The following is a 19668-nucleotide window of genomic DNA, read 5'->3' on the forward strand; positions in this document are numbered from 1 at the left end:
GGGTATGAGAAATAGTAGATTGAATTTCATGGAGGTGGGGAGGTAAGCACCCCTCATCTCCTGAGACAAAGTAAAAAGTTGCTGAAATAAGAATTAGCAAGAAGAGAAGGTATGCAGGTGGAGAGAAGGCACTGAATAGGTACTATACAGGGCATAAATCTTAATTTAGAAGGTTTTTAAATAGTTTCTTAGTCTTTTCTGTTTGCATGTACTTCAATTAAATGGTTAAAAGGAATACTGAATTTCTGAGTGTCAGTGGGCATTTGACCAGGTGAAATACATAGTCTTCACTCAAAATACATAGTCTTTACTATCTCAGATGATAATCAGAGATGTTATGCCTCCATAATAGGTTGACAGTTCAGAGCAATGTTAATTCTGAGGAGTAATTTAGAATTGGAGACTTGGAGGAGAAAAAGATATAGCAACGGGTACCATCTAGTGGTCATCCAGAAGCTGAAATAATTTAATCAGCCTATGGCATTAGGAAAAATTCAGCTCACTGATCATCCTAAGTTTGTAGTGGGCTTTCAGCAGACAGAAGCTTGACTTCCAACCTATTTTCCAGATCTGGAAAAGTTGAATATAAGTCCTCCAAATACTAAGGGCAAGTAATCACAGAGAAGTGATTGAATCACAGTGATTCACAGTGAATCACAGAGAATCAGAGAGAAGTAAAGTTGTTTTTTGGACTTAAGTGGAATGGGGAAATACGAAGTCACAATGCTTCCTTCTTTGCTGATTTTCCCCTGGAAAAGTGTGACGTTGCTTGTACCTAATCTAGGACCATTCACTGGTCCCTCTTTCCCACAAAACTATGGATAGGTTCTAGGGGTGGTGGGAGCAAATGTAGCTCAAAATTTGAAAAGGAAAATTCTTAAAGAGAATTGTTCACAAGAGACTGACAGATATAACTTTAATATTTTGATGTAATTACAGACTTACGGAAAGCTGCAAGAATAACACAAAGAGTTTATATATATATATATATATATTTCACTCAGATTTCCCAAATAAGTACATTTTACCATGCTTGCAATTCTTTTATTGTTCTCTCTCCCAATCTCTCTTTCTCTCTCTTTTCACACACACACACACACACACACACACACAACTTGAGAATAAATTGCAGATATAATTCCCTTTTGCTCCTAAATACTTTAATCTGTAACTCTAAAAATAAGGATATTCTCTTACCAAAGTCATGAAATTATCATTGATTCAGTACTATCATCTAATGAACAGACCTTATTACAATTTCATCAATTATTCCACTAATAGCCTTTCTAGTAAAAGGAAAAATTATTGTCCAGGATTTAATCCTAACTAAATGCACATATTACATTTAGTTTTTATGCTTCTTTAGTCTTTTTAAATCAAGAACAATTCTTTATCTTTATCTTGCATGACTTGGCTAAAAAATTAAGTAACAATATCATAATACTAATAAATTATAAACTATAGAAAAAAACAAGAATACATGAGTTCATGCTGATATACATAAATGACTAAATAAATGAGGAAGAAGGAGAAGTTATTCCTAAAGAGAATGATAACTAACAAGTGCAGAAGGAATGTTGGAATGAGAAAATCACAACTTGACAACCATAGTAGTAATAATCAGGCAAAAACCATTAGTGGATATTAAAACTAGTAGGTGAAAGACTGATGAGTAATGGGATGTTTACATAATTTCAAAGTATTTTCTCACAAAATACATACCATTTACAAAGAGAACAATAATTTTACATTGAAGAAAGCTGTAAGACACTGTCTTAACAAGGGATGAAAGTTAACATCACCAGTAATGATACAGTTAGACAATGTGTGCCTCCTGATAGGAAGCTCTGAGAAGGACACCCATCACTTTTTGGTATTCTTTGCCAAATGTATAACCTGAATTTAAACACAAGGAAACATCAGGCAAATCTAAATTGAGGACAATCTATAAAATAAGTGGCTTATATTCTCCAAATTCTGTCTTTAAACTAGAAAACTTTAGTTTCCCTTGACAGCTCTACTTCAGAATAGGTATATGGGTTAGGGTGGTTAAGAGATATTCAGTTCTTCAGGGCAAAGGGCATGCCTTTTTTTGATCTGGGGATGATGCTCTGAGTCCTTCCCTCAGGAGACAACTGTGCCCATCAGGATGCCTTGTGGCCAGAGGTGCCATGCCTACCTCCTACTCCCACTGCTGTGGAGTTACTGACTCCAAAGTCCAGGAGACCACATCTTCATTGTAAGGTGTTTGGCCAGGGCCTCAGAGTACTCTAGAATTCAGAGGTAATTTCCCGACAGCATAAATATAGGACAAATGAAAGGAAGCACTAACTGTTGCAGAATGTGGAAATATCTTGGATTTGGGGAGTAAGAACTAGGAAGTCAAACTGGTTTAGGAAGAGAAAAGTGGATTTTCAGAATGACAGTATCAAGAAACAATTTCTGAATGGAGCTCAGTCTTAAGGTAAGTTAGGAGGAAAGGAGACCTTGTAGCCTAATACATTCCCTGGTTTCCCCAATGCCTTATTAGCCTCCTCAACCTACTCTCGGGAGTTGGGTCTAATGGGATCCCATCTAGGTAGCATCTCTGGCTCCAGGGCAATGGGCTTTCCTGTCTCCTCTGGAGAATGGATATGAGAACAGTGAGCAAGACATAGTCTCTTGGGTTGGTTTCTAGTGACCTACGGAATGACAAGCTCCAGTGCCTATTATTACACTAAAGTGATGTCGGAGCTCTTCTTACATACCCCGTCAGACACTGGAGTCTCCTTCCAGGCCATCAGCAGCATGGCGGACTTCTGGGATGTGAGTATGAGATCCCCTCTACCTCTCCCCTGTCCTTTTCAATGGCCTGAAGCATCAAGCCACAAGACCAGGACTCAGCAATATCAGACAGTGAACCGGGCTATATCCAGAGAACAGATCATTCTGGAACCAGGCTGAGTCAAAGGGTCAAGCAAGAATCAATGGGTCAAACTAGAGTTTAGGTAAAGGTAAATGAGAGACTGGGATGGTGATCAAGGAGTCAAGCCAGGAGTTAGACTAGTATTGGAAATCAAAGGTAAGGCTGAACTTCAAAAAGCATTTTAAATAAAGAGTAGGGCCATATCAGGTCAAGAGCTGGCCAAGATTCATGGGTCAGCCAAGGACTGCAACAGAAGTGGACTAGGGATAAGCTGGGGGAGGAGGGTGTCAAGGAGGAAGGCAAAAGTCATCTCAAAAATAAAGGTCAGGATGAGGCAGGGTCAAGCTTAACCCAGCTTGTGGTCTAGTTTGCCCAGGGCCCACTACTGGACAGTTTGTATTGGACCAAATGGTACAACAACCAGAGCCTGGGCCACGGCTCCCACTCCTTCATCTACTATGAAAACCTGCTGCTGGGGGTTCCAAGGCTCCGGCAGCTGAGGGTCCGCAATGACTCCTGTGTGGTGCATGAGGATTTCCGTGAGGACATTTTGAGCTGCTATGATGTCTACTCTCCAGACAAGGAAGAGCAGCTCCCCTTTGGGCCTCTCAATGGCACAGCGTGAGTGAGTCCCCCCACCAATGTTGCTGGGCTTGCTTCTCTGAGCTTGACACAATCCCGAGGTTTGGGAACCATTTCCACGTAGTCTTAAAGAGACTTGGGGGACCTGGAGGGAGTATCTTTCTGGGTCCCATCTGTGACTGTTTGGAGATCTTGATTTGGGTCACTTAGGAACAGAGAAGGTATATTAGCAAACAGAGTCATAGCCTCTGGACTTGTTTCCACACACAGATCACTGTCACATTTGCCCTACCCTGGAGGCAGTCTTGCTAGAGAAAGCATCCTTTCTGGCCCAGATGTTCTTACGGGTATGGAGAATGGATGAAACACTAATGTTGCCACACAAGTTGTAATTGGAAGAGTCTGACCCTTGGACTGGATAGGGAAAGCAACAAGGGGTTGAAGATGGATGAAGAATTAGGAAAGAAAGGGGGGGTGGAAAGGATGGATAGGACATGTAAGAGCGGGAAGTAAGGGCCCAGGGAGGAAATTTATGCACAAAACTGAGAATCATGGGGCAAAGCAGCTAGGTCCCCAACCACAAGAGCAGAAAGGGGATTTCCTGAATTATATGAGCCAGGTGTTTCCCTAGTAGAGACTACTCAGTCTGGGGTCAAAGTGGGGCATGGGTTTGTCATCCATAGTTTTGAGGAACATCATGAGAAATACGTTTGAGTTTCAGTTCAGACACTAACCTAGTCTGAGGTTCCTCATCTTCAAATGTGGATAATGTTTACCCTCCTTTCTCACATAGTTAGTAACAAACAAGGTAATATACGTGAAATATATATTATATGTGATATGTATATATAAAATATATGAAATTGTAAAGCCCAGACAATTATAAAGTGATGCCATTGCCTTGGAAGTCAGCTTTTGGATAGGCTCAGCCCTTTCTGCTCAGATGGTTTCTTCTGTGACAGGTGGACATACCATTCACAGGATGAGCTGGGGGGCTCCTCTCATTGGGGCCGGTTGACAAGCTACAGTGGAGGTGGCTACTATCTGGACCTTCCGGGATCCCGACAGGCCAGTGCAGAGGCACTCCAGGACCTTCAGGAGGGCCTCTGGCTAGATAGGGGCACTCGTGTAGTTTTCATTGACTTCTCAGTCTACAATGCCAACATCAATCTTTTCTGTGTTCTGAGGTGGGTTCTGTTTCCCTATCTTCCCTCCATCCATGGTTCCTGATTCCCTTCTCTGCTTGAGACACATAAACTTGTACCCTATGGTAGGGGAGTATGGAAGAGAGGGGATGGGAGGAACTATCCCAGCCTAGGTCTCATCAGGTATCTCCCTCTCCTCCCATAGACTGGTGGTAGAGTTTCCAGCCACAGGAGGTGCTATCCCATCCTGGCAAATCCGCACAGTTAAGCTGATCCGCTATGTCAGCAACTGGGACTTCTTCATCATTGGCTGTGAAATCATCTTCTGCATCTTCATCGTCTACTATATGGTAGAGGAGATCCTGGAGCTCCACATCCACCGGCTTCATTACCTCAGCAGCATCTGGAATATTCTGGACCTGGTTGTTATCATGGTGAGAGGCAGATATCCTATACTTGGGACATATTAGAAAGAGGAAGGGGATTCACCTAAATAGGGGCTCCAAGGTCTTCCTTTTGGAGTCTCGAGCCCTTCTTATGACTTCTGATCAAATCATTGTGTTAAAGCTCCCAAACTCAGAGGCTGATGTTCCTCTGGCTCACCCCTGGGAAACTGTCTCCCACATGCCGTCTCCCTCTGACCTGCGATCCAGGCACCGCCTTTTCTTTATGTACTTGCTATTCTGTTTCTCTTCCGTCTTTTGCCTTTATGACCTGTCCCTTTGAAACTCCTACCTTTTCTCTTCTCTTCTAATAAAATATTCTGCCTCTTTATCTTCATGTTCTTCCTTATTAATAGGACACGTTAGCTTCTCAACCAAGGCTAGGAAGTGGTGGAAGAAATAAAATTACTTGGCTCCAATTATCCATGGTACTTTACATATTTACCACTGCTTCCAAAGCCTTCTCGGGATTTAAGACGTTCCGCTAATCATCCTATTCAGTTCCATTTGAACCTGAGATAGTCAACAACTCAGAATGGAAGGATTTTTTTTTTCCTCACCTGATTTACCTACCCCAGCTCTCCCCTTGGACCTTATCATTGAACTTCTCTTGAGATCCTGACTTTTCTTGACACCTCTGACCTCTCTGATGACAGCTCTCCATTGTGGCTGTGGGCTTCCACATATTCAGAACCCTTGAGGTGAATCGGCTGATGGGGAAGCTCCTGCAGCAGCCAAACATGTATGCTGACTTTGAGTTCCTCGCCTTCTGGCAGACACAGTACAACAACATGAATGCCGTGAACCTCTTCTTTGCCTGGATCAAGGTACCTTGGGACCCCCACCCCAGCAACACCTCAGGGCACTCATTCTCCCTTCCTCAGTACTTGTCTCATTTTCCTTGTCTGGTTTGCCAACTCCTGTGACCTTTATAGCCCGTGGAGTGGACTATTCAAAGCTTTTCTCTTTTCTTCCTTCACTGCTTGGTTCGACATGGCCTGTCCAGATATTCAAGTACATCAGCTTCAACAAAACCATGACTCAGCTCTCCTCCACACTGGCCCGCTGTGCCAAGGACATCCTGGGATTTGCTGTCATGTTCTTCATCGTTTTCTTTGCCTATGCTCAACTCGGCTACCTGCTTTTTGGAACCCAAGTGGAAAACTTTAGCACTTTCATCAAGTGCATGTGTGTGTCTTGCCCTTTTCCCTCCTCCTGGGCCCCTCACCCTCCAGTTTTGTGGGTGTGCGTATCCTTGGGGAGGCTGGGTGTACATGTGCAGGCATGTCTGTGCTTAAAGCATCTGTGTGAGAATCTCCAGAAGTCCTGGTGTGTATGCTCAAGTATCTCTGTACCTCACTCTTTCTCTCAGTTTGGAAATATAGTGAGTCTGAGTTCACCGAAGAGTGGTAGTTAGGAAAGTGTGTTGGGGGTGTGAATAGGGGTCAGGGCTGTGGTTCGGCTCTGGGTGAAGCCCAGACCCTGGTCTCTCAGTTTCACTCAGTTCCGGATCATCCTTGGGGACTTTGACTACAACGCTATTGACAATGCCAACCGCATCCTGGGACCTGCCTACTTTGTCACCTATGTCTTCTTTGTCTTCTTCGTGCTCCTGGTGAGGGTCCCTCTGAGAGGTGGGAATTGGGAGCCTGAGGGGTGGAGACATAAAGGACCTGTAGAGTGAGGTTTTAGCTCCCCCCCCCAACCCCATGCTCTATACCCAGGATTAAAATGGGTATCTCCAGTCAGGGGTAGAGAATCAGGTGGGGGAAGCTCTGGCTCTCCCAAGAGCTGGCTAATGTGCTCAGTGTGTCCAGCACGTCAGGCAGTTTGCAGAGTATAAGGGAATCTGCAGACTCCCTCAGTATAATGAAACCTTTATTCTCCAAGGATGGAAAGGGAGAGAAAAGTACCCTATGAAGAAAAGTGGTTGAATCTAGAAGCTTCTATATCTATTCTCCTCTTCCTCAAGGAATCTCTAGCTATTTATATCACCATTGCTTTATATTCTCTTTCTCTGTGCCAACTATGAAAGATCTGGGCTTAATTTTTATTAACAAAGCCAGCAGGTTTCTTTATTTGATCATGGTTAGAGATAGATGGGTTAGATTGGGATTAGATGGTAAAGACAGCAAAACTGCACTCTCAGTGATTGGTAGGCTCTTATATGGAGGTGAACCCTGACATATGATGTAGTCAGGTTACTACAAAGCAACTGAGTGAAGATAGCAGGAGCTTGATCCATCCCTAATAGGGGATTGTGCTGAACAGGGGCTTGGGGACTCTGAGATGTGGGGGTTAGTGGGCTGCAGAGTTGAGATTGAAAACATTGGCTCCTTTAGAATATGTATCTGGGACATTAATAAGGTTAGTGGGCTCAATTCTGTTAGTAGGTATGTGGGTGAGGACCCGGGTCCCCACTTTATCTTCAGAACATGTTCCTGGCCATCATCAATGACACATACTCAGAGGTCAAGGAAGAGTTGGCTGGACAGAAGGATGAGCTGCAACTTTCTGATCTCCTGAAACAGGTAACCACTCAGTCTCCTTGAGCCACACATCTGCATTAGGACCCAAGCCCAAGGCCTGGTCTGTTCCGACTGGTATAAGGACCTGTGCCTTTGTGTGGCTTTGATTTATCCCTGGAAGCCTGGCATCCTGTGATGGAGGCGTGGGCAAGGAAGGCTGTGGGAACTGGTACCTGTTTCCTTTTCCCTTCCAGGGCTACAACAAGACCCTACTGAGGCTGCGTTTGAGGAAGGAGCGGGTTTCAGATGTACAGAAGGTCCTGCAGGGTGGGGAGCAAGAGATCCAATTTGAAGATTTCACCAACACCTTGAGGGAGTGAGCAACCAGAGATCCAATCTTTTCTGAGATTGATCTATAATAAGTCTTTGACCCTCAACCATATACCCTTTGCCTTAAAACTTCTGATCTTGGCCTATGGGCCTCTGACCTTGGTTTTGGCCTTTGGCCTACAGAGCTCTGATTCTGACCATCAGAATTGTGCCCTTGGTTTAAAGGTCTCCAGCCATGTTCTATAACTTCCTGGACCTTGTCGAACAACTCTTGGAACTAATGTAATAATATAATTTCCTAATTATTACATACATTTCTCATTCCCACAAAGCTCTGTAGTTGGTTCTATGCTCCCCTACAAACATGGGCCTATTCTCTTAGCCTCCCTGTTTCCCAGTCAAACATATTAACACACACTGAAAAAATATATTGTGAGCACCAGCTGTGATCCAGGCACTGAGTAGGGCACACAATTAAATAAGACAAAGTCTTTGTCCCCCAGGAGCTCACACACATGTAAGCAAATAAACTGAATTACAGAACAAGTTCAACAACCGAATTGACTAAAAGATACAGAGCACAAAGTAAAAAGAGTATTCAGTTCTATTTTTGAGCTTAAGAGAAGGCTTCCTGGAAGAGGTGATGTATGAATACCTACAGGAGGATAAGTTCCTACATGTAGACAAGCAGGGGAAGTCCATTCCAAGAGATAAAAGTGTTAAGTTGAGCAACATGTAGGGTACATGTTAGCTAAGCATTGCTAAGGTATCAAATAAAAGTGGAACATAGCAGGAGATGAGACCAGAGGAATGAAGAAGGGCAACATTGGGAAAGACCTTGTATACCACCAATCTATCCTAAGAATAGGGTTCCCAGGAGAGATTTTAAGCAGAGAATGGGTGTATTTAGACTTGCACCTTGGAAAGCTTAATTACTCTAGTTGCATTATAGAGTATGAATTTCAGGGGTAGGGAGTGAAGGGTGGGATTGCGGGGATGGAGTATTTAGGGCAAAGAAATTTTGCAATAATTCCTATAGAACACTGGAGGGCCTAAAACTATTTATCAGGACTAAGAGAAGGAAGACATAGATTCAAACAATTTCTTGGGAGTAAAATTGCTAAACTTTGGAGATCCTGGCCTTCCCACGTAGTCTCATTCTTCCCCAGAGAGCAAGAGTCATGAAGTCTGAAAAAAAGTAGGGAGTCTATAATTGAGAGATCACAGCCACAACAGGTCAGAAGTCATTTCCTCATACCGTTTTCCCCAGACTTGGGCACGCAGAGCATGAGATCACTGAGCTCACAGCCGCCTTCACCAGGTTTGATCAAGATGGAAATCACATCCTGGACAAAAAAGAGCAGGAACAAATGCAACAGGACCTGGAGGAAAAGAGGGTGAGCCCAGTTGGCTGATGCAGAGGCAGTGAAAGAAAACCACTCTCTCTCCCTTCCCTGCCAACACACCCAGAACACAAATCCAAACTGAAAATCCTTCAATAGAGGGGCAGGAGAGAACTCTCTAGGATAGTGATTCTCAAACTGCTGCATATTAGAATACCCCAGTGGGGTAGGGGTGGAGAGTCAAATAATCCTCATACTCAGGTCTCTACACTCTAGACATAATCGCTGGGGGAGTGAGAGACTCAGACATCAGTACTTTTAAAAACTCCCCAAGTGATTGCAATGCATAGCCAAGGTTGAAAACCACTGCTCTAAAACATAGTCTTGGGTGGGTGGGTGGGGGGGGGAGGATCAATTATCCAAGAATCCCTGACAATTCTTTCTGAGGACTTACTTTCTCCTTGGGATTTTCAAACTTGGATCCTTAGCTATACCTGCTGTGCCTGCTTCATCCCTATCTAGTATAGACCCCAAAATCAAGGGCAGGAGAGAAAGTGGCAGGAATTCTGGTAGTGTTCTTCCTTTCCCAAACTGAGTTGGCTTCTAGTGAGGGTCTCATTAATCAAGGCTTCCAAGAGCTCATGTTTTGTTTCTGTGGAAGGTGATTCCCTCCCAGAGGTTGGTCCAGCTTTGTGTCCAGCACTACTACACTGATCCTATTGTCTCTAGAGATTCAGAGAGAAAGGGAATAGAATGAACTGGAGCCTAAGGGCCTGGTCCTGAGAGTCCATCAGAGCAGGTGATGAAATAGGAGCTGATGACTTCCCAGAGTCATCTTCTCCTCTCTGACTTCCTAATCAGGTGGTCCTCAACGCAGAGATTGAGAACCTAGGACAATCCATTGTGAGTAGCTCACCAGGCGAGTCGGGTCCAGAGGCTACCAGAGCAGATGGCTGGGTTTCAGGAGAAGAATTCTACACGTATGTGCAGCAGGGCTGAGTGTGTTTGTAATGTCCTATGTTGAGCTTCTTTCCATAACCTTCTAATTTTCTGTCCTAGCCCAGGGAGAACCTGTGTTCCCCTTCTCCTTTATTCTCCCTACAAGGCTGGGCCTTACCTTCCTTGCTCCCATCCACACACAGACCATAATGTCTCCCCTACCCCTATAGATGTTTAGCCCCATGATGCATATTTTTGCTCCCTTAGTCTCTCTCAAATCCTGCAGACTCACAAGGAGAGTTCTTCAGTTGGAGACTGTCTTGGAAGGAGTCATGTCCCAAGTAGATGCTGTGGGCTCAAAGCTAGAGATGCTGGAGAGGAAGGAGCAGCTAGCTTCCTCCCCAGGCATGGTGAGTGGCCCTTCACTTGAGTCCTCTTGGTTTCCCACATTTGAACCCTACCATCTGTTCTACTCAGTGAGTGGAGGCAAAACATTTTTGAAATAGCCTGTTTTCAGGCTCCTGCAGAACATGTTCCTAGTAGTCACTATATCAGTGGAGGTAAGGAGTGGAGGGAAGATCTGAGGTTGATTGCTCTGGCCTGAGGGCTGCTGTGGCCTCCAGGAGATGGTCTGAGGTTGAAGAATCAGATCCAGATTTTCTAGATAAAAGGAAGTAGAGTGGGACCCAAATTCTTCCTTCAAATAACCTGTCCCTTTTTCTTCCAACAGGGGGATCAAGGCATTTGGGAGCATCTGCAGCCAACCTCACCTGTGACTCCAGACCCCTGGGGAGTCCAGGGTGGGCAGGAGAGTGGTGGGGGAGGGATTCTAAAGCATCAGATAGCTGGCTCCTCTCTCATTGCCTCCATAGAGAACTCCTCAGGACATGCCCTCCACTTCTAGGGCAGCAGATCCCTCCACTGCTACTGCTGAGTCCCACCTGGGTCCGGCCTTTTGAACCAATGTTTCTGTGTGTCACTTGCATCATGCTTAGGCTTGTGACTCCGTGTTTCTGTGGTAGCCATGTAGCTCTGTGTAGCTCTTTGAAGTAACATTTCACCCTGGGCTTCTTACTCCCTGTGCTCCTAGCTCTGCTGTGATGAAAAAAAAAAAAATCATTAACAAACAGAATAAAGGAAGCCAGGGTTATGTTCCCTAAGCACCTGGCACCCGGATAACCACGATTTGTGAGAAAAGTAGAAGCCAAGAGAGCAGCATTATCTAAATGTCTTCCAATTTGCCAGTAAATCTTTATCCTTTGTGCATCTAGAGATCTGCTGCTAGCAGCCATGGAATTCTTGTCTTCCCCATAGAGTTTCCAGGTGGAAGAGAAGGGGAAGCCTTGGAGGAGATGAGACTTTCTCACATTGGAGATTACAGTGTTGCAGAGGAGTTGGGAGTGAGTGACCTCTCCATCCAGGGCAAAAACCATGAAGGCTCAGTTGAGAAGCCTGCTCCCGACATTTCACTAAACACTGGGAACTGCGAGAGCTGTAAACAGGCACATAGATGGAACCTGAGAAGAATCAGACAAAGAAATGACTCCAGGATTTTGAGATCTTTGGAATAAAATGTGGTGGGCTCTGACCCTATTTTTGCAAGGGATAATATGGGTTTCTCTGGTGACTATCAATAAAAATCATTAGAAAAATCAGGACCTTTGCGTTTTGCTTCTGGGATGGTACGAGGAAGAAGGCTGGAGCTGTGAACCATTCTTGTACTTGGGCTGGAGTACTCATCCTTGCTGGAAGGTGCAGAGTGGGGGCAGTGACAATGTGAAGGAGCTGGGCTGCCTGAGAAGTTCTGAAATAAGAACTTCTGACTTTTAGGAGTGATTTGAAATGGTGAGTATTATGACTGTACCATTTAAAGAGTGGAGACAGTGACCTTGGGAGACCTGGTCCTCAGGATGAAGAGAGTAAGGTAGCCCTTAGGCTACCATGAGGGGTAGCTGGTGTGTGTGTGTGTGTGTGTGTGTGTGTGTGTGTGTGGTGTAGGGTGTGGGAGGTAAGAAGGTGAGATGAAAAATAACTAGGAATCTACACCAAAATTTTGGGTATATAGGTCTGCATCCCAAGACTCACTATATGTGCTTCTTCCCTTCCCCTGTGATCTTTACCTCTTTCTCGTTTTGCACCTTGATCCCCAGTTGCTTTTTCTCATCCATTCCCTTCTCCCACCCTTTTCACCATCCCGTCATGTACAGTGTATACACCTAGGAGACTTGTGAAACAGCTAAACTCAATCAAGATAACTAGAGTGTATCCTCAGCTGTAAAAAGTTACAAAGCGTTCTTCCAGAAAGGCTGTATCAGCTGAAGAGAAGTAGGTGCCAACCTGCAGTTTCAGAAAGGGGCTGGGGATCCCCGGGTGGCTCAGCGGTTTAGCGCCTGCCTCTGGCCCAGGGCGTGATGCAGGAGACCCAGGATGGAGTCGGCATCGGGCTCCCTGCATGGGGCCTGCTTCTCCCTCTGCCTGTGTCTCTGCCCCTCTCTCCCTCTCTCTCACTTTCTCTCTCTGTGTCTCTCATGACTAATAAATAAAATCTTAAAAGAAAAAGGGGCAAATGAGTTGTTTAACCAAGACACTGAAGGACCAGTATTTCGGCTCAGGAATCAATGACTGAAGGTTTCCCAAGGGAAGGATGAGACTGCCTTCAAAAGCGTGGATTTCCTGAGCAGTCTTTGGCGACGAATACAGGCCTGGGTGGGGGCGTCTCTCGGGAGAGGGTAACTTGCCCTGTGGCTTTGGTCAGCGGGCCACCTGAGCGCAACCGGCCCCAGACAGGTAGGTCATCGGGTTTTACTAGACTAGTGACAGGGATGAGCGCAATGTCAGTTCCAGACGTCGCGACTGTTGGCAACGGATGGACTCACTATGGCTTATTTTAGCCTCAATTTCAGCTTCACGCTTACTCTTTGTATTACTCCTCCGGAGCCGCACAACTCAGCGGGGAGACGGAGTACCTCGGGGCGGTGAGCCAGGCGCGGGGAGGGCGGCGGCGGGGCGGCGGGGCGGCGGGGCGGGGCGGCGGGGCGGGGCGGGGCGGGGCGGGGCGGGGCACGCGCGGCGCGCAGGCGCGGGCAGCCCAACTACCGGAAGCAGCGCGGGGCCCGGCATGGCGGCGGCGGCGGCGGCCGAGGGTGTCCCCTCGACCCAGAGAGAGGAGCCGGTTCGAGGTACGCAGAGTAGATGGGCATGAAGTGCCCAGCAGGAGGCCGGGGGCTCACCTGGCCGGAGCGAGCAGGTCGGAGGGGCGCACCTGAGCGGGCGACTGAGGTGATTTGGCCACGGGATCGGGCTTGAGCCAAGGGCGAGTGCAAGGGAACGGAGTCGGTGTGTCAGGTGGGCAAGGACGAAGTGAGGGTCTTGAAATTATGGCACGTGGAGAACGGGGCCGACTTGATCGAATGAGGACACGGGAGGCGGTGTGGGGAGAGGATGCCGTGGCTGGGTTAGGACCCGGTGCAGGGCCCGACCCGTCCTCGTTCTCCTTTGATTCAGACGATGCCGCCGTGGAGACAGCTGAGGAAGCAAAGGAGCCGGCTGAGGCTGACATCACTGAGCTCTGCCGGGACATGTTCTCCAAAATGGCAACTTACCTGACTGGAGAACTGACGGGTGAGGCGGGGTGTGGGCTGACTGGGGTGCTGCCCTGCGCCGCTCGCTCGCTCGCTGGAGCGGCACTTGGGCTCTGGGGGCTGTGCGCTGCCTTAGCCGCGTCGGTGTGTGGCTCCCTCCGCAACACTCCGCGTGCCCTGAAAGATGCCTGTTGGAAGTTTTATATATACTTAGGATGCAATCCCTCAAATAACATGTTTTCATACCATAGGAAAACCAAGGCTATGTCACCTCTTTTTTCTTAAGACCTGAATTTATTATTTCCCTTTTTAACCAAGAGTCTGAAGTCATTGGATCTTATTTGGTTTAAATAGTCAGCTGATTAGTATCTGAGTTTCTACTTAGACATTCAGAGTACACAGGCTGGGTATAAATGTCATAAATCAGTAGTGGCCTGCTCCTTTGACATTCTTGGGGTCCTGCCTTGAACTACCATTTGGCCTATGATTCCACATTCTGGTGATCTGTGACAAATCGTAAAGACATCTTCTGTTTATTTTAAAGCCACCAGTGAAGACTATAAGCTCCTGGAAAATATGAATAAACTAACCAGCCTGAAGTATCTTGAAATGAAAGATATCGCTATAAACATTAGTAGAAACCTAAAGGACTTAAACCAGAAATGTAAGTAATACTTTTTTATAATTAAACATGTTTGTATTTAATATTCTTTTGTGCTTGGGGTTGTAGAGAAGTGGAAGGGTCATGGCACCTGTCCTGAGGGAGCTCATTCTCTAAAAGTAAATCACGAAGTTAAGGGAATTTCTGCCATATTGAGGATTAGCATGTTTTGGTATGGTTATTTCTGCTTCTGAATCTTGATTTGATCAGTTTATTCCTGGAAAGGGATAGGGGAAAAGAGGGGTGGTTAGATTCTAGTGAATTTATTTAACAATGAAATCCATAAAGGACTACTCTATAAGCAGAAAACCAGAGCATCTTTAAATGTTACACTGGTAGGATGTATTTTTCCATTTTTCCATATTTGTGTTCCTTCTCTGTGGGCACTCTTTGTTGGTAGGGGATTACTCAAGAAACTGACTCGGGAATGGAAAGATTGCTGGAGGAGCAAAGAATCTAAAAGAGGATTGTTCATGGATGAGAGAGACTTGCTTTGTCCAGCTCACAGTTCTGCTTGGTCAGCTGGCTGCTGCCTGCTAGTGTTTGTCCTGCGATTGATCAGAATCCTGTCACCCGGCTAGTGTGTCTGGGGCACAGCTGGCGGGACACTAGTACTGTTACTTCCCACTCTGTGTTTTTCTGCACTCCGTGTTGAGGCTTTATGAACGTGTGGTCTGTCTTTGTTTTCAAAGATGCTGGACTGCAGCCTTATCTGGATCAGATCAATGTAATTGAAGAGCAAGTAGCAGCTCTGGAGCAGGCAGCCTACAAGTTGGATGCATATTCAAAAAAACTGGGTAATCATTTTCATTTCTTTTTTAATTTAATAAGGGTACCCTGTCTGTCCCCCCCCCCCGCCCCCCCCGCCGTATGATCTTACCTGCTAGGATAGTTAACATTTATGGTGTGCATGTAATGATCTATTTTAATTAATCTTCACAAAAACCTAGTGAGAGTGATTTTTTTTTCCCTTAAAGATTTTATTTATTTATTTATGAGACACAGAGAGAGGCAGAGACATAGGCAGAGGGAGAAGCAATCCCAGGAGCCTGGATCACCACCTGAGCTCAACCACTGAGCCACCCGGGTGCCCCGGGTAATTTTTTATTAGTAGTAGTAATAAAAATACGATTTCCTGAGTACTTAATGATATATATTAGGCACCGTTCTTAGTGCTTTACATGTATTAAGCTTTTTCTCCTCCCATAATGTATAAGATGTGATTTTTATCCCCATTCTTTGGAGGAGTAAACTGGTCGAAGGGGTTAACTTGCGTAAGGTTACAAAACTAGCATGTGAAAGAGCTATATTCCAAACCAGGTCTGTTTGATTACAAAGCTCAAGCTCTTAAAACTGTGGTTCAGCAGACCGAAGCAGCTTTAGTAATGTGAATAAATGTCTTAAAAAATAGAGAAGTTATAGATTTTTCTTGAAAGATTGTTCTTCTTTTAAGGAGGAAACTGGTACCTGTATTGTTGATGGTTTGCTAACTGGCTCTGGCTCTTATATCCATGATTAAAAACAATGTAGTTGTCTTTATCCTAGGTAATAATTTACAAATTATTTTATTTTCATCATTGACAATTTCTTACTACTTCAGGAGAGAAGTCTGTAAAAGATTGAGATTTGAGATGAGTGTGATTAACATTTTCATTATCCACATTTACTAAATGGTGACTGTGAACCGTACTATATATATAGAAGGCATCATACCAGATGCTTTCAGGGTTTGTTCTGTTTTGTTTTCAAGGTTTTAAAGAAAAAGATAATCTATCACATTAAGAGGCTTATTTGATGGTCTTTTAAATCTCTGTGTCTTTCAAAATTGCTTTCCCATAGTGAGGTGTAGGAATAAGAAAATAAAAGGGAAAACATACATTTATACAACTGGAGAGTTCCAGTCTGGCTCCCAGAGAGTGCCTGGGGCAGTGCCTGGAGAAGCAGTTTTCTGTGCTTAGTAAGGCTCCCCGTGACTCAAGTGCCAGTAGATCTGCTTAATCCTGGTGGAGCCGTCTGAGCAGGTGCTTGTAAATTAGGAACTTGTTCCTAATTCTGTGTGTGTGTGTGTGTGTGTGTACATGTTTGTCTCCTAATTTTAAGTTGTACACACACAATTTTAAGTCGATGATAGATATCCAAATATCTGTCCTTAGCTAATATGATAGTTAACATTTATGATATGCCTCCAATATGAACCCAGTTTGGACAGATTATGAGATTGAAGCCAATAGACTTTTTTTTTTTTTAATATAATAGATATTGTTGAATGTGCCTGGAAATGCTGACTAAAAAGATCTTTTAAAGAGCTGGTTTTAAAAGATTTAACTTCCTCTCCCTATCTCCCTGGCAGAAGCCAAGTACAAGAAGCTGGAGAAGCGATGAAAAACTTAATCCTCTGGAACAAAGTCTTTTTTTTAACATGGAGGAACGTTTTATAAGACCTGACTCCTGAGGCTGATGAATTGTTAAAACTCCTCAAAAGGAAACTACGCTGGTCGTCCTAGAAACATCCAACATTGGAGTAAACTGGAGGACTGTGACTACTCCTGAACTTCTTTTGAGGCAGTATCCCTCAGAAACTCACACCTATAACTCCTTACCTTTTACTTGAAAGTTTCATCATCCACTCAGGACAGAGTCTCTCAGAGCTCAGGATAAACCTGGGCTTGCCAGTAGAATCAAATGAGAGGACTTACTTTCTCTCATAGTGGTTGATTACTACATTATTTTCTTAATGGCTGGTTTCTGAGTTTCTGTGTCAACAGTTTTTTTCTATTAATGATGCTAATGTATTGCTAATAAGATCCTAAATTAAAAAAAGAAAACAAACTTGTTCTTTATAGATTATCACCTTGTGAATGTCAGTAATTTGCTTTTCCATGACATTACAAATAACAGAAAATCTTAAAATTATTTCAGGTTGAGTCTTCTAGACTGAGCAGAAGCAGTAAAAAGGAGTGTTTTGATAGCTTGATGTATGTGATGGGCTCCTCCTATCTCTTCTCTATGTGAGTCAGATGTCTGGAGATGGATGACATCTTGACATGTGCTCCGTTTTGGAACTGTGATACAGAGAAACAGTGTGTATGCTGTGTATGTGTTAGATGATGAAGTAGGGCTGCCACTTCTAAAATAAAGCATTTTCTAAAATGTGCCTGCAGGGTCAAGGCAGGGGGATCCTAGGGAGGACCTTTCAGACTAAAGACATCAAGGGATGAGGGATACTGACTGGCCAGTCTAGTTTGGAAGACAGGCATCCTTATTCAGAATTGGGTGTTAGCTAGGAAGGTGTCTGAGGTCATCAATTCTGTGTCCAAAAAGAGTTCATAGCTCTGTTTCTGTCCTTTCCCACTACGTCTGTTCCAGACCATTATTTGTCCTCTGCTCTGCTGCACTATAGCTGTGTCTCCTCACCACAATGATCCCTCCAATGCACCTTCCACAATGTTGTCAGAACAATCTTTCCAAAATGTAAAGTGGCCATGTTACCCCACCTGCTTAGAATCCTTTGGTGACTTCTCACAGCCTCTTTGAAAAAGCCAGACTATTTTTGTTTGTTTTTTTTTAACTCAGAAACCAAAATTTTAATGACATACTTCAGTTCACTTGTGTGTTTCTGAGGATGAACTAGTCTAGTAGAATTCCCTTTGGTTCTTTAATTAAACTTTCTTTTTTACGTAAGATTTAAAATGTTTGGCCAGATATATATTCTGAACATTGGAGTTGATACATGTAGTACAAGCTCCCCAGTTACATTTAGGATACAGGGTTCTCAGAAGATAAGAGCTGAAAATAGTTTTCTTCTGTGTGTGTGTGTGTATGTGTTGCAGAGGAGTGGAGGGTGTAAGTTCTTACTTTTTTTTTTTTCCAGCTTTATTGAATCATAATTGACATAAAACATTGTGTAAGTTTAAGATGTATGATATGATGATTTGGTATATTTATATATTGTGAAATGACTCCCATAATAAGGTTAGCTGAAATAGCCATCACTCCACATAGTTACCTTGTGTGTGTGTGTGTGTGTGTGTGGTAAGAACATTTAAGATCTACTCTCTTAGCAACTTTCAGATACAGTAGACCTATGAACAGCATGTGTTTGAACTGTATAGGTCTGTTTATATGCAGATGTTTTTAGATAGGGTACTATATGTGTATTTTTTCATGATTTTCTTAATATTTTTTATTCTCTAGCTTACTTTATTGTAAGAATACAGTACATAATACATATAACATGCAAAATACATGTTAATTGTTTATGTTATTGGTAGGGCTTCCAGTCAACTGTGGGGGTGTCAAAGTCATATACAGATATTTGACTATGCAAGTGGTCAGTGCCCCTAACCCCTGGGTGGTTCAAGGGTAAACTGTATATGATACAGTATCATTAACTACAGTCACCATGCTGTACATTAGATCCCCAGAACTTACTCATAATTGGAAGTTATAACCCTAGACCAACATTTCCCTATTCCCCCTGCCTCCCTTCCAACTCCTCCTAACCACCAGTCTACTCTGTTTCTATGGGTGCAGTTTTAGATTTCATGTGAGATCATACAGTAATTTGTCTTTTTCTGACTTACTGCACTTCGCATAATGCCCTTGAGATTCATCCATGTTATTGCAAATGGCAGGATTTCCTTCTTTCTTCATTGTAAATATATATACTATGTTTTCTTCATTTATCCGTCGGTAGACACTTAGGTTGTTTTCGCGTATTAGCTAGCTATCATGAATAATGCTGCTACGAATGTAGGGGTACAGATATCTCATGATTTCATTTCCTTTAGATATATACCCAGAAATGAGATTGCTAGATAATATGATAGTTCTAATTTCTTGAAGAAGCTTCATGCTGTTTTCCATAGTGGCTGTACTAATTTGCATTCTCCCCAGCAGTACATAAGGGTTCGCTTTTCTCTGCAGCCTCATCAGTATTATCTCTTTGGTAATAGCCATTCTAACTGTTGTGAGGTATGAGGTACTGATAAGCCACAATGAGATATCAGCCAGTTAGAATGCATAGCACCTTTTCATGGACGTATTGGCCATTGATAGTCCATCCATTGATAGTCTTTGGAAAAATGCCTACTTGTGGCCTTTGCCTATTTTTAAAATCAGAATATTTGCTTTTTTTTTTTTTTTTTTTGCTATTAAGTTCCTTATGTTTTTTGGGTATTAACCCTGTATCTGATAGTTTGCAAATATTTTCTGTCATTCCGTAGGTTGCATTTTCATTTTGCTGATTGTAACTTTTGCTGTGCAGAAGCT

At 43.8% G+C, this 19668-nt stretch overlaps 2 protein-coding genes and 1 long non-coding RNA gene across 10 annotated transcripts in view; 2 read left to right on the plus strand and 1 right to left on the minus strand.

The window, feature by feature from the left end:
• PKD2L1 (polycystin 2 like 1, transient receptor potential cation channel) overlaps positions 1–11807 on the plus strand; it is a 30276-nt gene extending 18469 nt beyond the window's left edge. Inside the window, exons 3-16 of one of the 2 annotated variants that reach the window (XM_077877994.1) lie at positions 2678–2805; positions 3273–3526; positions 4450–4674; positions 4838–5066; positions 5732–5902; positions 6082–6263; positions 6570–6690; positions 7508–7606; positions 7798–7919; positions 9144–9270; positions 10078–10196; positions 10442–10565; positions 10886–10955; positions 11470–11807. In XM_077877994.1, coding sequence (XP_077734120.1) covers positions 2678–2805; positions 3273–3526; positions 4450–4674; positions 4838–5066; positions 5732–5902; positions 6082–6263; positions 6570–6690; positions 7508–7606; positions 7798–7919; positions 9144–9270; positions 10078–10196; positions 10442–10565; positions 10886–10955; positions 11470–11726 — 2228 coding nt within the window. In that variant the 3' untranslated portion in view covers positions 11727–11807. The remainder of the gene's footprint in view (positions 1–2677; positions 2806–3272; positions 3527–4449; positions 4675–4837; positions 5067–5731; positions 5903–6081; positions 6264–6569; positions 6691–7507; positions 7607–7797; positions 7920–9143; positions 9271–10077; positions 10197–10441; positions 10566–10885; positions 10956–11469) is intronic. The other variant, XM_077877996.1, reaches the window with a different exon arrangement.
• LOC144301253 (uncharacterized) lies at positions 1090–13180 on the minus strand. Of its 5 annotated transcripts, none has more exons than XR_013368068.1 (3): positions 13071–13180; positions 9671–11672; positions 1090–9255 (listed from the first exon to the last, which is right to left on the minus strand). It is a non-coding gene; the product is annotated as an uncharacterized LOC144301253 (long non-coding RNA). The 5 variants fall into 5 exon arrangements; XR_013368066.1 differs by having other exon boundaries at positions 11097–11250; positions 13071–13178; XR_013368067.1 differs by having other exon boundaries at positions 10926–11250; positions 13071–13178.
• Positions 13181–13217: 37 nt separating this feature from the next.
• Positions 13218–17244, plus strand: BLOC1S2 (biogenesis of lysosomal organelles complex 1 subunit 2). Of its 3 annotated transcripts, none has more exons than XM_077878012.1 (5): positions 13218–13334; positions 13660–13776; positions 14281–14400; positions 15090–15194; positions 16748–17244. In XM_077878012.1, the coding sequence occupies exons 1-5, from the start codon at positions 13274–13276 to the stop codon at positions 16777–16779; spliced, it is 435 nt and encodes a 144-aa protein (XP_077734138.1). In that variant the 5' UTR covers positions 13218–13273; the 3' UTR covers positions 16780–17244. The 3 variants fall into 3 exon arrangements, with proteins under 3 accessions (XP_077734138.1, XP_077734139.1, XP_077734140.1); XM_077878013.1 differs by having other exon boundaries at positions 13293–13434; XM_077878014.1 differs by lacking the exon at positions 13218–13334 and adding an exon at positions 13360–13500.
• The last annotated feature ends 2424 nt before the right edge of the window (positions 17245–19668 follow it).

Source organism: Canis aureus, chromosome 29, assembly GCF_053574225.1.
Source record: "Canis aureus isolate CA01 chromosome 29, VMU_Caureus_v.1.0, whole genome shotgun sequence".
NCBI classification, from domain to species: domain Eukaryota; kingdom Metazoa; phylum Chordata; class Mammalia; order Carnivora; family Canidae; genus Canis; species Canis aureus.

Bases quoted from the DNA above. Each gene is read 5' to 3' on its own strand.
- BLOC1S2 (XM_077878012.1), top strand. From the start codon at position 13,274: ATGGCGGCGGCGGCGGCGGCCGAGGGTGTCCCCTCGACCCAGAGAGAG. The intron at 13,335-13,659 runs GTACGCAGAGTA...CCTTTGATTCAG, and splicing joins GAGAGAGGAGCCGGTTCGAG to ACGATGCCGCCGTGGAGACA. The intron at 15,195-16,747 runs GTAATCATTTTC...TCTCCCTGGCAG, and splicing joins TGCATATTCAAAAAAACTGG to AAGCCAAGTACAAGAAGCTG.